Here is a 17,497-nt window from a genome sequence, read left to right on the forward strand (position 1 = left end):
AGATTAAAGACAATCGAAAATTAAAAATTGAAGGTGGAAATTTCTGATCAGGTATTTTATTTTTCAGTTATTCTTAATTTTTATATAAGTAGTTTTTGCCTGTGGCTTTGTAAACAAGGGGAATTCATTTTGTGGCCATTCACAGAACTAACGAACATTGGAAACTGGGCCAAAATGAGTTCAATATCATTTTAGCAATGTTCAAACATGTTGGTTTCTGTTGATTTGTAGATAGTTTTTTTTCTTTTTCTTTCTAGTTGTTTTACGTCGCACCGACACAGATAGGTCTTACAGCGACGATGGGACAGGAAATGGCTAGGAGTGGGAAGGAAGCGGCCGTGGCCTTAATTAAGGTACAGCCCCAGCATTTGCCTGGTGTGAAAATGGGAAACCACGGAAAACCATTTTCAGGGCTGCCGACAGTGGGGTTCGAACCTACTATCTCCCGAATACTGGATACTGGCCGCACTTAAGCGACTGCAGCTATCGAGCTCGGTAAAGGATTTGTAGATAGAAGTTGAAGATTTTCAGAAAGCAGAGGTGTAGAAAAACCATGAACCCAGAGAGCATATAACACCATAACAGTACTGGTGACTCCAAGTGTTACAGAATTAAAACCGATGTCTCCAATTGTGAAGCTAGAATAAGATACTTTGGATGGTTCTGGATTCTATGCAGTGAGAATTTTCAAAAATGATGGATATCGTCTTTGCATCATGTATACTATCAACCCATTACAGACTATAAATCTCATGTTAGATCCATATTGACGGTTGAACTTTTTACAAAATTGTACCAAATTATGTTGATTATCCTCCTAGTCAATACTACAATATTTACACCCAATGAAGATGAAACTTTACATGGACAGTAAGATATAATATGTATATCCTCAGTAAGATATATATGTAATGAATTAAAAACATCAGGCACACAATATGAAGTATTTGTTAAAAACATTTTTCCGTAACAAAACTATGAAAATTTAAAAACGTGAGGTGGTGATTGTTAAAACAGTTTTGAGCTGGGGGCCTTTTTGTTTCAATATTTTCATTGTCTGCTGATGTACTTCAATTGATATCTGTACACTGTTGGCTTAATTATTATGTTCAGTCATAAGCTGATACATGTAAGTTGTTATTGAAGTTGAACAGTCTGTTTTCTAATGTTACGTGGCCCGCTTGTATTACTCGTGTTCCCTGACTACGGAGTCCAGATTCGTGAGGAGAGAGCCTATCTATCTGAAGCTGACAGTGTATGAAGATGTGGAGATTGTCCTTGTCCTCACCTCCTATTGGTTGCTCCCAGCTACGTGAATGAATCCTATCAATGAAATTTTATTATGATTTTTGTCTTAAATGGAAGAAAATAATTGCTATTACACAAATTAAGAGTAAAGATAGCGGTAAATTAATAAATACAATTATTACTAGAAAAATATATACATACTTTGCTATTTTACGACTATGAATTCCATTACGTCACAGCACTTCAGTATGTCTTTTGTTCATGTAACACTTTTGTGTGTGAAATCTTTGCTCACATAACTTCTCTGAACTTCTTTGCTTTGCTTTGCTTGATGTTACTTGGTGAAGCGAGTTGTTGACTTGTGCCCAATACTCATCTATATATATATATATATATATATATATATATATAAAATTATTAGTCCACGGATCATGCTGTTTTTCTTTCAAGAAAAATCATTTTTGTGTTATTTACGATATACTTTTCACCTCCACTTTACATGTGAACTGCCCATGATCGTCATGATGGATAAAGAAGTAAGTATAAATAACCACCTAATCGATACTTTATTAATGCCTCAGGCAAAACTGAATAAAATTAAAACTTACAGGACATGTTTCGACCACTTGTTAAAACAGTTTTGAGCTGGGGGCCTTTTTGTTTCAATATTTTCATTGTCCGCTGATGTACTTCAATTGATATCTGTACACTGTTGGCTTAATTATTATGTTCAGTCAAAGGCTGATACAAGTAAGTTGTTATTGAAGTTGGACAGTCTGTTTTCTAATGTTACGTGGCCCGCTTGTATTACTCATGTTCCCTGACTACGGAGTCCAGATTCGTGAGGAGAGAGCCTATCTATCTGAAGCTGACAGTGTATGTGGTCGAAACATGTCCTGTAAGTTTTAATTTTATTCAATTTTGCCTGAGGCATTAATAAAGTATCGATTAGGTGGTTATTTATACTTACTTCTTGATTAAACATCGATACGGTCATGAAATGGACAACTTGTAATGATGGATAAAGATTTAGAGAATTCACAGATATAGCACTTCCAATTGTTGGTGCTAGCCCTGGACCTCAGAAATGAAACAAAAGACAGCACGATGAAGCGACACGCCACAGAAGAGAGTCGTGTCTACAGCGCAATAGTCGCTGTAGTTACGTATCTGTATTTCTCTAGTAATAATTGTATTTATTAATTTACCACTAATTTTACTGTCGATTTGCATGAAAACACTTATTATCCTCCATTTAGGACAAAAATGACAATGAAATTTCATTTATGCGATTCCTTCACATAACCGCTGCTCCCTCTTCGCACTGACCTATCATTGTGTTCATGCTATTATGTGTATTCCTTTCTTATGCCGCCGACTCTTGACTTGATTTGACACTCATTTGTTCCTTGCACACTCATATGGCTGACAATTTACTTTTGGATATTAACGTAGTAAGCAAACAATCAACAACGCTGTTATCATCCTAGATGGAAACTCACCGAAAGGATGTCACATTTCAAGTACCTAGGATGCAGGCCAACACAAGAATTGGACTGGGACACAGAAAGTAAAACCAGAATTGGCGTTAAGGAGTAAGTATGTCACTGTGATGACCAATTCGAAACTAGCTGGCATGTCACGAAATGTTGTGTGCTACCAGTGCTGCTTTCCCGTGTCGAAGAAAGGACACTGAGGGCTTTGATAATGAATCTAGCGCTAGGGTGAATGTATCACAGAATGTTTGTGATCCTGTGGGTAGACTAGTTCACCAATGAGAAGGTACTGTGTTGGGCAGGAAAGAAGCTTCTTTCGATCACATCTTCAACAATGACAAATGCAGTCTGATGTAAGTGATCATAGAAGGAAAACATGGACGGGGGGGAGAAGATTATCCTTGATGCAGAAATTCAACATCCACGAAATGACAACTTTAATATGGGAAACAAAAATGAGAAGTTTACACTCCCTCATGATAGTGAACTTTCTGCGAGAAAAAGGAACAAGAAGGGAAAAAACAAACAACAGGGCTTCCCTATGGGGTAGCTGGAAGTTATATAGAATATCTCAAACATTCAAAGATCAGCAAAAGCAGAAATATTTTCTTTTGGTGCAGGTTTTTGGACAACAATTTTATTGTATTAGATGGAAGATTCACAGATGGGAATAACATTAGAACAGATAAACAAATTGGACCCTCACATAAAATTTACAATAGAGACTGAAACAGACTGCACATGAAATTATCTAGACATATCTGTCACCATGGAAGATAGGAAAACTTAAAAGGGTCCACCTTTTCAATACAAAAATGTTATAGTTTATTTATAACATATATTTGCACTTGGAACTAGTTTCGACGCTGTTTGGCGTCATCATCAGCCAAAATGTGGGAAATAGGCCACCATGTAGACATTTATATTACACAAGGCGTTACATTAAACAATACACATCCTACAAGGAGACAAAAACAGGGACGAATACAGAAACAAATGAATCGTTGAGAAAGCAAAAGTTATACATATTATACATGTGTGGTTAGGGTTGTTTTTAATATGTATAACTTTTGCTTTCTCAACGATTCATTTGTTTCTGTATTCGTCCCTGTTTTTGTCTCCTTGTAGGATGTGTATTGTTTAATGTAACGCCTTGTGTAATATAAATGTCTACATGGTGGCCTATTTCCCACATTTTAGCTGATGATGACGCCAAACAGCGTCGAAACTAGTTCCAAGTGCAAATATATGTTATAAATAAACTATAACATTTTTGTACTGAAAAGGTGGACCCTTTTAAGTTTTCCTATCTTCCATTCTCAGTTCAATATGGACAAAAATGAAATTCTTAGATTTAAATATCTGTCACCAGACATGAAGATCATCTAACGTATAAAATATATAGAAAACCCACACAAACTTCAAATACAATAAAACAAGATTCCACCCATTCCAATGCCCATAGAAAGGCAGCCTACCATAATATGATATACAGAGTCTTTAGTATACCCCTATTTCACAAAGACGTAAAAAAAAAAAAAAAAAAAAAAAAACTTAATATAATCCATGAAATAGCTAAACAAAACGGATATAACAAAGAATCAGTAAATAAAATCATCCAAAAAAATAAAATATCAACCGAAATCAAAATTAATCACAGAAAACAAATAAAAGAAAGACCATGTAATTTTCACTTTTAACAATGCCAGTGTCCATCTCATAACCGACATCTTCATAAGACATAACTTAAGATTAGCTTTTAAAACTTCTTGCAATACTGACACCAATTCTGCACAATACCAAATCCGTCAATGAAAACAACAAATAAAACCACTCATGAGTATACCAAATGAAACGTACTAAATGTGAGGCAAGTTATTTCGGACTCTTCATCTGGTACAATGAACATGTAAACACTGTAAAATACAACCAATTTTCTTCCACAGGACAACACATAGAAGAATACAAACCAAAGACCACAAATTACGAAGGAAGGAACACTCACCATATTACTCCAAAACATGGGGCATTAAACTTAAGACAACCTGACCTCGAGCAGTGCTCGAACTCTATGAAGATTTCAACCCAATTTATTCGTTTCACCAAAATTGGCATTTAAAACATAAAATATGCCTTAATATAGAAATCATAAAAGTGTGTTAATAAAACATCAAGACCAGTGATACTTCACAAACAAACTTTTAGATAATTTTTAGACTCCCTATTAATGCAAGATTTATCACAAAATTGAAATAAGCCATAAAACTTAGAATAAGGAGTGTCTAACACTGTAAGATAGAAATCAAAAGAATGTTAAAGGAACATGAAGACCAGTGACACTTCACAATGTACTATTAGATAATTTTAGACTTTCACAAATCTCATTGACGCATGTTTTATCATAACAATCTATCATTTAAACTTAGAAATAACTCCTCCTAAACTTAGAATAAGTAGTATTTAATAGTGTATGTTATTTTAACAAAAATCAAGGTTCTTCAACAGCTGAAGATGGCCTATTATAGGGCCAAAACTAGTACTAAAAGAATGTTTTAAGTAGGGCTACTTTAATATAAATAAAAGTATTGATTAGGTGGGAAAATCCAGCCTTATAATCGTGATCATTGGAATCATCAATATGGGACATGAAGCTAATGAACTATGAGATCATAGAAGACTGTGGGAGCTTTTAGCACAATAGTAGCCAAGCACAAATCTAAAAAGAAAACTGGTAGGAAGTGGTCCACATAACACAAGATGCAACACACAGAGATTTTGGGAGGATAAGAAGGCGGAAACCATCAGGCCAATGAACAAGTTCAAATGCGTTCTTTGAATGGGCATAACGAAGAAGAAGAAAGAAAGAAAGAAAGAAAGAAAGAAAGAAAGAAAGAAAGAAAGAAGAATACAATAACCGAACGATTCCTATACAAGTGATTCCTATCTCACTCAATGTAACTCAGGTATGGCAACTAGTAATACACATTAATTATAATGATTACCTTACTGTGATCCAGGTCTCCAGACGTACTGAACTCCGCGGTTTCAAAATCGTCGAAGTCGTCATCAGTCTGGTCGAAGGAGGAAGCCGTTGTCTGCATAGTCGTAATGTCTGCCCAGCTCCCAGACTCTGTAGTGGTGGTGGTGGTGGTGGTGGTGGTTGCAGGTCCCTTCGACGACAGCTGATTTTCGGGAAAAAGAGACTGGGTCTCGCCTGCCGCTACAGCTGCCGTCGAGAAGTCAGCAAACTCATCCGGAACAGCTGTCGTCGAGAAGTCGGCAAACTCATCCGGAACAGCTGCCGTCGTAAAATCGGAAAAGTCGTCATCGACGTCTATCTCTGGCAATCTGGAGTCCACTTCCTTGCTTTCCCCTTCCGCATCTGCCACTGCGTTATTTACAGATACTGCCTCTGTGACCGGCACACTTTCAAAACCACCGAAGTCATCTGATTCCGTTTCAGATGGTATTTGCATTGCACCACTGTCTTCGAAATACAATACCGGAGCAGAAAAATGTTTACTAAACTCATCACAAGTATTATCACCAATTTCGGCTGTTTCTTCTTCCGTAACAGGGATACTCTTATCTTCGATAAAAAGAGATTTTTTCTGCTCAATATCACCACTAGAATAACTAAAAAATACTTTATCCTCACTGTTATCATCAATATGACACTCATTCCCAGCTTCATTACTAATGGAATTAAGTACATCTGCACCCGAATTCAATGTATTTCCGTCACTAACCTGCTGAAATCCACTAAAATCATCAAAATCATCAATAACATCATCATTAACAATCTTAGGGGGAGGAGTCCACGAATGGTCACTGCTGTGCCTAATACACTGATCCGCACTTTCTGTTAGTCCAGTGTTTGTGCTATTAATTTCCGGTAAATTATCAGTACCGAGGGAACTATTATTGTCACTTCTAATTTCATTTGAAGGTTCAGGAACTTCTACACAACTATTCGGCAACGTTCTTTTCCCCTCTTCCACGGATCTGACTAACGTCTTGTCGCTTTCGCTGGACTCTTCACGGCTGATGTCGACGTCCAGTCCGATGGGAGACATGCGATCTCCTTCCTCGCCCTGCGGGAGGGGAGACGTTCCCTCGCTGTTCTGACTCGCACTGCACAGCCCCGAGTCTGTGGCCCCTGATACCACAGAATCTTGGCTCGTGTTGTCTTGGTGCATCTCTGGGACGAGCACTTGATCGCTTCCCTTGCCCCCGACCACGACGTCACGCTGTGCGAACACCTCTTCCTCCTCGTCTGTTGTTCCCGGGTCCGAGTCCCGGCAGCAGGTCCCGTTCTGTTTCAGCAAGTCCATCACGACCGGCGATTCCTTCATCCGCACGTGAGACACTGGCTCGTACTCTGAAGGGGCGGTATCCTGCTTCTTTTCTCCTCCCCAGGCCAGTTTATGTATGCTGGAGTTGGACGGCTGAATCACATCTGAAGAGAAAAGAAAAAAAAACCCACTAATTTCATCATTGCTATCACTGTAATAAGAACTACTCTACTTATTGATAGAACAAACAATACTACAATTGATGAATTTCATCTTACTTCCATATCCATGTTAACAAAATATCCAATTCTCAAATGGTAAGATCCACCTATTCAACACTTTATATCATACGTTCAATTATGAGGGAATACATGTTTCGTCTCCTACGGAGACATTTTCAATTCCTTAAAAGATCCAGCATAAAGGACAACACTTAAATTATTACTGCATATACATATGGTTTTTAAAACGATTTAAGTCTTTAGGCTTAATTGTGTCTTGAACACACACTTAGAAATAAAATAATTTTTTAGATACAATCTAACGTTGGATGAAGTTGAAATATAACGGCGATTCAAATCCAGGAATTGTCTATGATGTTAAAATGTTCCATTAAAATAGTGTAAGAAATGTTATTTCTAAGTGTGTGTTCATACAGATTGCAAATTTGGTGCTCAACCACAGCCATCTTGATATAGAAGCCTACTACCAAGAGTTATGACATCATACGCTTAGTGCTAAGTCTTCGTTGTCGCGTATAATTGTTAGACTGCTGATACAATATTTCTGATCATAATCTAGCAAAAGAAATGCAATAATAAGCCTATAAACGCATAACATTGAAGAAGCATTATCAAAAGAAATTGCATACAAATACGGAATATATATGCACTCAACATATGTTGCATAAAAAATATTCGAATGAAGGCTACTCAACTGGACTGTACGATGGTAGTCACTAGGCGAATTGTTCTCTATAAAAATAATGTCATTCATTGTTTTATGCTTGTTCGAGCACATGATGATCATGTTAATTATTTATGAATAAATGTTAAAAACATATTTCCCAAAATATAACAGATCTTAGACACAACACTAATTAATTCTGCACCACACATCCACTCTTGTCACCAAAATTAGCCAGGTTCTTCAACTTTCATTTTCAAAACTTCCCTATGCTTTCCATTGTGTTGTGATATATATGACGACTGTCCAGCATCACCAGTTGAATTTTGGTTTTTCCCTTGGCACAGCTGAAACTAAACCATCTGGTCTTTTCGCCATACTTACCCGAATTATATGATTTTCAGAAAAATCGTAATTAAGTAATTAAACGATAAGCTTTAAAGTACGTTAGGTAATTTATTATAGTTCAGTGGGTTCACGTAACCTATCACATAACCTAGCAATGCTTCCTAAGATCAGGCTGCTCAAATTACAAAGCTGTAGTAGCAAACATATACTATTGCTGAAAACACATCTTTTACTGATGCTTTTTCGTACAGTTATCCCTTGAAAACAGCAACGACCACCTTTAATAATGTTGAAATAACAACAACATGTTAGCAAACTATGAGAATAAGACTCATGCTTCCATATCGAAGCATTACAAGTGTGACGCCATCTGTGTGAACTGTCAAGTGTAGCAGGCCGGAACTACCTATCAAGTTGGCCATGGCTGAACATATAATTAAGCCTAAAAATTTCAATCATTTTAAAAACAATAATATGAGGGTCGGAACTTTAACAGTGGCAACTATTTAATTATGAGATACAAGTTACCAAGTTCTACTGTTCATCAAAATAGTCATTAGCGTTGTGTAACACTCATTGCCAGCGATGTGGAAGTCGAAGGATACCTTTAGCAGCACCTTTTGTGTCGATAGTTCGAATGGAGCGGTCAACTGTCCGACGAATCTCTGGAACAGTTCTGAAGCGAATGCTACGAAGTGGTTCCTTCATATTAGGAATCAAGTCAAAGTCACAAGGGCTTAAGTCTGGGGTGTATGGTGGACAGTACAGCAATTCCCAGCCCCATCAACTGATCAAATCAGCCGCAGCTTGCGCTGTAAATGGCCGAGCGTTGTCGTGCAAAAGGATGTGTGGGTTTTGCAGAAAGTGTCATCGATTCTTTCACAAAGCTGATTGTGTTCCAAAAATGACCAGTAATACTGCGCATTGATGGTCTGCTGTGGAGGAACGTAATGCGTTCCATCACAATCATACATTGCTGGGGTTCTGAGGAACTTTCTATCTTCGCAGCGACCCTTAATGACATCATTCGTTCGATTGGTGTTTCAGTTGTGGCCCGTATGATTCGGTCCAGGTCTCATCCAGTGTAATGATACAACGAAAGAAAGCCTCTCCTTTGCTTTCATTGTGTTCCAAGTGTTACGAGCAGTGTCATATCATAACCATTTCTGCATTTCCGTTAAATCACACGGAACCCATCGTAATGCAATTTTTCTTGTGCCCAGACGTTCCTTCAGAATGTGAGGCACAGTCGTATGCGCTAATCCGGTGTCCTCCACCAGCTCACAAATAGTATGGCATTGATCAGTGTCCAGCAATGCAGCAAGAGTATGCACTTCTTCACTGACATTAGGACAACCTGGCCGACACACGTCTCCCACAATTTGGCATCCCTCACTGAAGGCTTTTGCCCACCGTGCCACTGTTCTGTAAGGCAATGCAGATTCCCTGCGAGCCGTTTGAAGACCTTGATACAGTCGTGCTGTACGACCTGTGGCACATTAAGTCTTTGTCCAACGACGGTGTTCCTGTTTTGAAAACACTACCTTAGACTGCCAGCTAACACGGGGCTCTGGTCCTCAACCAAGTTCGCATGCGTGCGGTGTGGGAAGGGAGAGTCCATGTGCTCTGAGGTATGGTGGGTATGTAACTAACATATTAGGTTCCGTTACATGGCGTCTCTACAGTGGTGCTGCCACTATTAAAGTTCCAACCTTTTTCATTTAAGTGTTGTCCTTGTAATCTCGTGCTGGGTCTTTTAAGGAACTGAAGATCTCTCCATAGGAGACGAAACATGTATTCCCCAATAATAATATATAACTGAATGTATGATATAAAGTGTTGAATAGGTGGATCTTTTCATTTGAGAACTGATAGAAGAAACAATAGGTGGGATTAAGATGGTGACTGGTTTAATAGACCTCATCTTCTCTGATCCCTAGCTGGTGAATGGCAGCAGGGGCTGTGAGATGCTGCTGGACTCCAGAAAATGTGTACAACATGCTTCCATTCCTTGCGATTGGTGGCTACAACTTCAACGAGTGTTGAAGCCTACCCTCCTTACGAAGCTGGGAAGCAGAAACGACTTCGTTGAGGGCTGACAAGATATAAGAATTGAGACTGATGAGAGAACTATCTATCTGAAGATGTGTTCTCTGATGTTTTCATGTTTGTCCTTGGCTCCTCTTTCCATTAACCCTTTATTCACAATCTAACCTGTCATTGTATTTATCCTAATTAGGGATGGTCGATAAATCACAGCCTGCTACTTTGTCACTGCTACATCACATATGCTATCACGGAAGTACCTGTGAAGACAGCGATTTGTGTGGGTAGGCTTACAATAGACAGTATGTCCTAAACAGCCGTCCGGTTTCTTTCTTACTAGAACATCCAAGAAAGGAAGGCATTCACTATGGAGATGGAGTTGGACAGATGCCTTCCTTTCTTGGACGTTGAACCACACCTCGGAACCTTCTTATCTTCAGATACCGCATTTTGTGCGATAACTTACGTCTGTCTGTCATGGCTGCTTGGCATCATGAATGCCTTATCAATGTGTAATGGCAGCTCATGCCATGAGGATTGCCAAAGCATTTCTTTCTATCTTATCTGAATGTTGTGTGATCTTTGATGCTTGTTGTTTAAAGGGGCCTAACATCGAGGTCATCGGCCCCTAATGGTACGAAATGAAATAACATAAATTCAAATTCATCCACTGACTAAAATAAAATAAAAAATGTCATGAAGAATGAATGGACATGAACCCTACAAAAAAATAAAAAACAAACAAACAAACAAACAAACAAACAAACAAACAAAAACAGTGGATCAGACTCAAAAAGAAGGTGGTTAATTAGAGTATTACTGACCAAGGGACCATTTATAAAGCACAATGATCCTTGATGTATGAAGGGGTGCTAAACTCACGTCTAAGGCCCCACAGAATGGTACATGTCGCAAGTAAAGTAGAACCATGGTATTTGTCATTTTGGGGTACTGATCAAAAGTAGCGAAGACTCACGGTGGTCCACACAAGATGGTACTAACAAGTATTGCAATTCGTACAGGGAACGCAGACCTATGGTGTTTCTCACACAATGGCGCCACTCATAGCCAACGCAAACCGGTAATGTTCCTCACCTAGGTGTACTAGTCATGAGCACCGGTATTCCCGTCGTCTTCCTCATATAGTGGGTACCAATCACAGGCAACGCTGACCCACGGTGCCGCTCATATAGCGGTACAACTCACAGGCTACGCCCAGACCCGCGGTGTTGCTCACATGGGTGCAACGCACGGGTACTGGAATCCACCAGGCCAGGCTTTTTACTGCAACTAATCAGAAACCTATTTCGTACCAATTTAGTGATACTATTCGCAAGTACATGCAACCCATGGTGTTCCCCGCATGATGGTACGAATCAAGAGTAGTTTCATGGTTCTAATTCAATCATCCCTTGTAGTGTGTTTGGTCCGCGAGAGGTATTTTATTTCCCTCAAGTCCGCCGGCAAGCTGGTTAGGACCCCCCTATCCGCCACCTGGGACGCGCCACGTGGGAGTATCTTTAAATCTTTGACAGTCTGACGTGGAGACTGTGTTTTGTGATGTACTTCTCGTCTCATACAGAAGGTCTTATGAATGTTTAAATAAATTATTCTGTATGACTCTCAGAGTTTGGAGTCGGAACTATGAATACTTCTTCTCGAGGTAATGTCGTTCCCATCATCCACAGTTTGAAATGATTGTTGCTATCAATGTGCGAACTGTACTGTGCTGATTGATTCTCACCAGAAAAGCATAGTAATTGCAATAACCAAATACACTGTCAAAAATGTATACCAATAAACAGGGTGGAAATTACATCTGTTGTTCAGGTATTGATTTCTGGATAGATTGAAACCCACGGGTGAAGGAAGTCCATTTGGCACTCCACATCATAACATGTCGGCACATAAAAGATCTCCGGTGACACATTCAGTGTTCACCTGGCAAAATTAAATAAAACTCTGCCTTAGGCTAGGTTTACACCAGCAAGTTATTGCAGCAATTTACTCGCACGGAGCAACTTGCCATGCCAATTGCAAGACTAAATTCCTCAGCAAGCCGACTTGAGGTGGTTAGCAATTTCTTGGGCAAGACGCTTGCTAGCAGTGCACAGTGCGTAATTTCAGGAATCTAGCCGGCCAAAAATCGTATCTCGGAAACTAACGGACCGATTTACATAAAATTTAGTATGTAACTGCTATTATTGGAGATAATTATGTGTGTGGTCAATCAAGTACGAAGAACAGACTACTACGCCAGGAATAGAATTAGTAATCTTTGTAATTTTAATCATTTTTCGTTATAGCTTTAAGAAATTAAACAGGTGTTAATAATGGGACATGCTGTTTAGAATATTTAAAAACAGATGCAGGAATACATGTACTTGCCAAACAATTTATTCAATAGATGCAGTTACATCAGAATCGCTATTGTCACTTTCATTATCTCCTTCGGAGGAACAAGATACAGGAGGCTCAGACAGTAAGTTGAGCACTACTCGAGAAAGCGGAATCAACTTTCTCCTCCTTGATTTCCCTAAGTTGGTAATATAGGAGTCCGATGATACAACCAGCCTATGGAAAAGGTCAGTATTTGTGTCTTTCTGTATGGTTTCCTATTATCTTTATTCCTGGTCTCCTGGGCTTCCTCGGAAAGGTGTCCAATAGGTATAATACAGTGCCATGACCCAAGAGTTTGTGCAAAGTTAGAGGCATGTAGTACGATTTGTATATAATTATACAAGTCAGATAACCATTACTAAAAAAGTGTATACAAATTAACAATGCTAGAATGCGTTGTCAGATATTAACATATACAAAATCTTAGGGTTGAAACAATTTTAACCGGGCGAGTTGGCCGTGCGCGTAGAGGCGCGCGGCTGTGAGCTTGCATCCAGGAGATAGTAGGTTCGAATCCCACTATCGGCAGCCCTGAAAATGGTTTTTCGTGGTTTCCCATTTTCACACCAGGCAAATGCTGGGGCTGTACCTTAATTAAGGCCACGGCCGCTTCCTTCCAACTCCTAGGCCTTTCCTATCCCATCGTCGCCATAAGACCTATCTGTGTCGGCGCGACGTAAAGCCCCTAGCAAAAAAAAATATAAATAAATAAATAAAATTTTAAAAATGACACTCCTGAACATATGGAACAAAATCACATAATAAAAATTAAGCCTAAGACATGTTCGTATTATTCAAGTGGAGAGAAAAGTTCATCTCAAATCTAATGAAATGTTAAAAGTTATACTTCTTGAGGTTATCACTTAACAACATCAGAGATTGATAGTATAGGACATTAGGTGTGAAACATTTCTAAACTTAGGGTACAAGTTCATGTAGCAAATGTTGAATCTTGATGCATGTTCACGTCCAAATGGAGTGAAAAGTTTGCCTCAGTTCTATCAAAATATTCAAGGTTGTGCTTCCTGGAGCTTTCAGGATTATTTTAACGGCACATGGATGGTTCACCTTAAAAATTAAAGAGATAAGTTGTGCATGATAAAAAATAAAATAGAACCATGTAGCTGTCCAACAGGGACCTTCTTGTAGGGATACTATGTCAAGTGTTGTTTTGCCTTCAAAAACAAATCGCAGTTATGGGTCGTGTCTGAAAAATGATAGCGAAGAATTAGAAGAAAATAAAGTGAAAATGGTTATAAGACTCACCCTCGATAATGGAGCTTAACATGTGGCCGGTGCCGATTTCAGAAACATGAAGGCATGTCAGAGTGGAATTGAGCATAAGACAAGTTTTACTGTAGGCCTACCTCACACTCGAACTACATAAAATAACTCTGTTCTTACAAATACAGTCATCAGAGGAGGAATTTTGGAAACATTTTTCGCGAGAGAAGTATAACAGTATTACAAAGTGCAGTGAAACACTGTATTCTTACTTTCAATCAACATATTTGCACAAATCTCCATTTACATACTCAAAACTAAGGCAAAACATTGCTCAAGTTTAATGGATCTGAATGTGGGAAGCCTTAGGTGTGAAAATCTATTGTAGTTAATAACAGTAGTTATCTTATAAAGTTTGTTTCAAGTATGACCTGCAACAGATACAGATCAGATGTAAGGCTTTTCAGGCGTTCGCTCTATTAACCAGCGTTTTGTCTTAGGTCTGACACTAGACTCATCAGAGTGGGACGTGTCAGACCCTACCCACTGACGCTGGGGTGTATGCAGGTGAACTTATCAGAAGCCCTTATAAGAGGCACAGTCTGATAACTGCATACAGGAGATAAAACTCCACAAGAGAATTATTGCCTGCCTAGCAATTTGGTGGAAAAATATCTAATTCCCTCCTTGAGAACTTAGAATTTCCATTCTGCAACAGATATTCACTTGATTGAAGTGAGTAAGATGGTGACAATAAATATGTTTGGTTGAAGAGACCTTGTAAAACAAGAGATCTTGGATCAAAAATATTTCCTGTGATGGACTAGTTATTTGTCAATATAGATGATGTCAGACATGATGTCTAAAAGAAAAATAACATGACTATGAAGAAAGTACTTCATCTCTTGATGTGAACATAATAATTCATAGACTCAATTTTTAAAAATTGTAAGTGTATATGTATCTGTGTTTCTATCGTAATCTTGGGTTATTTATCAACTGCAAAAATATAGTTGAGAATATGTTGACAACATAACAAGTTACCCTCACAATCGTCAAATGATTTTTCTTCTGATCCAATGCTCAACACATTAGCTACATTCTACTGTCACATTGCCTTGTTATGTTTTTACAACACCCCATTTATACTTTATTCTTTGTTAAAAACCTCTTAATATGTATATTCCTTGTATTATTAACTATTACCATAATATCTCATTTCACTTGTTATTCAATAACATTTCCTTAGGATTTCACCAAAAGTGATCTTTGCTCCAATACGGCTGATGATGACCCCTAGATGGGTCGAAACTAGTACCGTGTAATTTATAATTTTGTGAATATATTTTAGTATTGAAAAGGTGGAAACGTTTACGTTGTTATTATTATTACTTATATATTATTCTCAGTTCAATACGGATCAAAAACATGAAATTCATAACCATCAACCTCATACTTCTTCAAAGTGAACCACATTATACCCTATGCTACTGACTTTTGACAGTTAACTTACCTAAAAAAATTACAGGTCACCTGACCATCTCTCAACTTTATTATTTTATTCAACATTATGTTTTAAAAATACGATTCCGATCGTCATTCACATTATTATCTAGTTCCAACCGCTAGTTGGTCAACATTATTTTACAGCAATTTTACCAATTGTCTACAATAAACTGTCGCTTTATTCATTTTCTCATACTAATAGTCTTTCAATGTTACTACTGTAAATATTTTCACCAATTGTAAACTTCTCACCCATAGCATTGTTTTTAAAACCAACATTGTACTAGTCTTGTACCAAATGTCAAGTCTCTTCAAGACTTTTTATAAATTGGTTTTTATCTTATTTATATGTAAATCAGGTGGCTGATGATGACTGTATGTAAGGCGAAACATGTACCATTGTAATTACCATTTTACAAAGACAACATTTATTGTATTGATTAGGTGGACAAATGAATAAATTACTGTTATTTCAATCAAATATCAACACGGATCAAAAATTATACTTATCACTTGTAATGAGAAGGTGACCATCTACAAACCTCCAGTGCCCTACAACCTAGAACATACTGAGATGATTGCATTGATGGAGGGTGGTTGTGGAAAGTTTCCAAGCCTCTCTGTTACAGACCTGCAAAATGTTCAGCATCCGAAGCAATACAGTCAAAGATATTGCAATCTCAGCTGTTAAGCGATCTGTCTTCATTCTATGACATCACTTCAGGTGCCTAATATCAAACATGGACATACACCACCTATATCAAAATTGAGTTAAGAATAGATCATTATAGTATTTTTAATGCTCTCTCTGAATTAGTCGCCCATGTCTCTTGTAAATGAATATTTGTACTTTATTTTTAACAAAGAAATATGCAGTTTCTTTCATAACTGGACACCTCCAGACGAAGTTTCTATCAAAAATGGACATGACCATTTCAGCCAATCAGATTGCTACAAGTGACATCAAACTGGCACGGCGACCATTTGTTTACATTCTCTTGTCGATGCTTGCTTGGAAGTTTAGTGCTAATGTTTTTTCAGTGTTTTACTTATAAGTATTTGGGAAAATATTTTCGTTTGATATGGAAGACAATGTTTCACAGTTTCCACTTGAAATTGCGTGTTTATAATGAAGGTAGAGAAGTGGAACTGCTAGTAAGGGAAGCTTACTTTAGGCACATTTTTAATACCAGGTTTAATTTAGGGTTTTCTTCACCAGGCACAGAAGAGTGCACTGCATGCTTCAAATTAGAGCAATGTTTTAAGTTTGAAAAGAATGAAGAGGAAAGATCGAGGTTAATTTTTAAGAGAATTATCCACAAAAAACAAGCAGAGAATTTTTTCGACATCTGAAGGAAAAAGAGGAGGACTGTGTCTTCATGTGCTATGATTGCCAAAAGAACCTTGCTTTGCTAAAATTAAGTGATCAGTCCACACAACTCTACTGTTACAAACTGTCTGGCACATCTCAAAGCAAACTGCGTCCTGACAATGTGTCTGTTTAAACGTGGCTGGAGAATGAGGCAAAGAAATGAGGACTGGTATTTCCAGTTATTAGACACTCATATTTGCCATCAGGTAGGATTTTTGGTCTCACTGAGAAAGACCTGAAGAAGATAACGACCACAATAAGTCCAGATGAATATCATGAGGTGTTCAAAAGGTACCTCACAGTGAAAGTGATTGGACAAACTTGGGAACCACTGAATTGGAGAGAACAAGCACAGATTTATCTGAAATTTGCTAGTGAACTTCATTTCAAGACTTCACAGTGTAAAAAAAATATGTACTCAGTTGTACAAAAAGAGGAAATTTTGTAGTTATAAGTGAGGTAGGCTACTATTTAAAAATAGGTATTGAGCGCAAGATCACAAAGGCAGGACAAGCAAGTCTAAAGTTAATGAATCCTTTTACCTATTGACATTGGAATGAATGTAAACCCAGAGAAACTTTAAGATTTTGAAAAATTACAAGGTAAGCGCTTTGGAAAAGAATGGAAATTAAATGCCTCTCTTAAGTGGCATGTCA

The 17,497-nt window shown here is 38.0% G+C and overlaps 1 protein-coding gene across 1 annotated transcript in view; it reads right to left on the reverse strand.

Moving 5' to 3' along the window:
- Afti (aftiphilin) overlaps positions 1–17,497 on the reverse strand; it is a 59,784-nt gene that overhangs the window by 40,166 nt on the left and 2,121 nt on the right. Inside the window, exon 2 of the mRNA XM_067156447.2 lies at positions 5,747–7,203. Within this exon, the coding sequence (XP_067012548.2) occupies positions 5,747–7,203 (1,457 nt within the window). The remainder of the gene's footprint in view (positions 1–5,746; positions 7,204–17,497) is intronic.

The sequence above is a fragment of the Anabrus simplex genome, chromosome 12, assembly GCF_040414725.1.
Source record: "Anabrus simplex isolate iqAnaSimp1 chromosome 12, ASM4041472v1, whole genome shotgun sequence".
Lineage (NCBI taxonomy): Eukaryota > Metazoa > Arthropoda > Insecta > Orthoptera > Tettigoniidae > Anabrus > Anabrus simplex.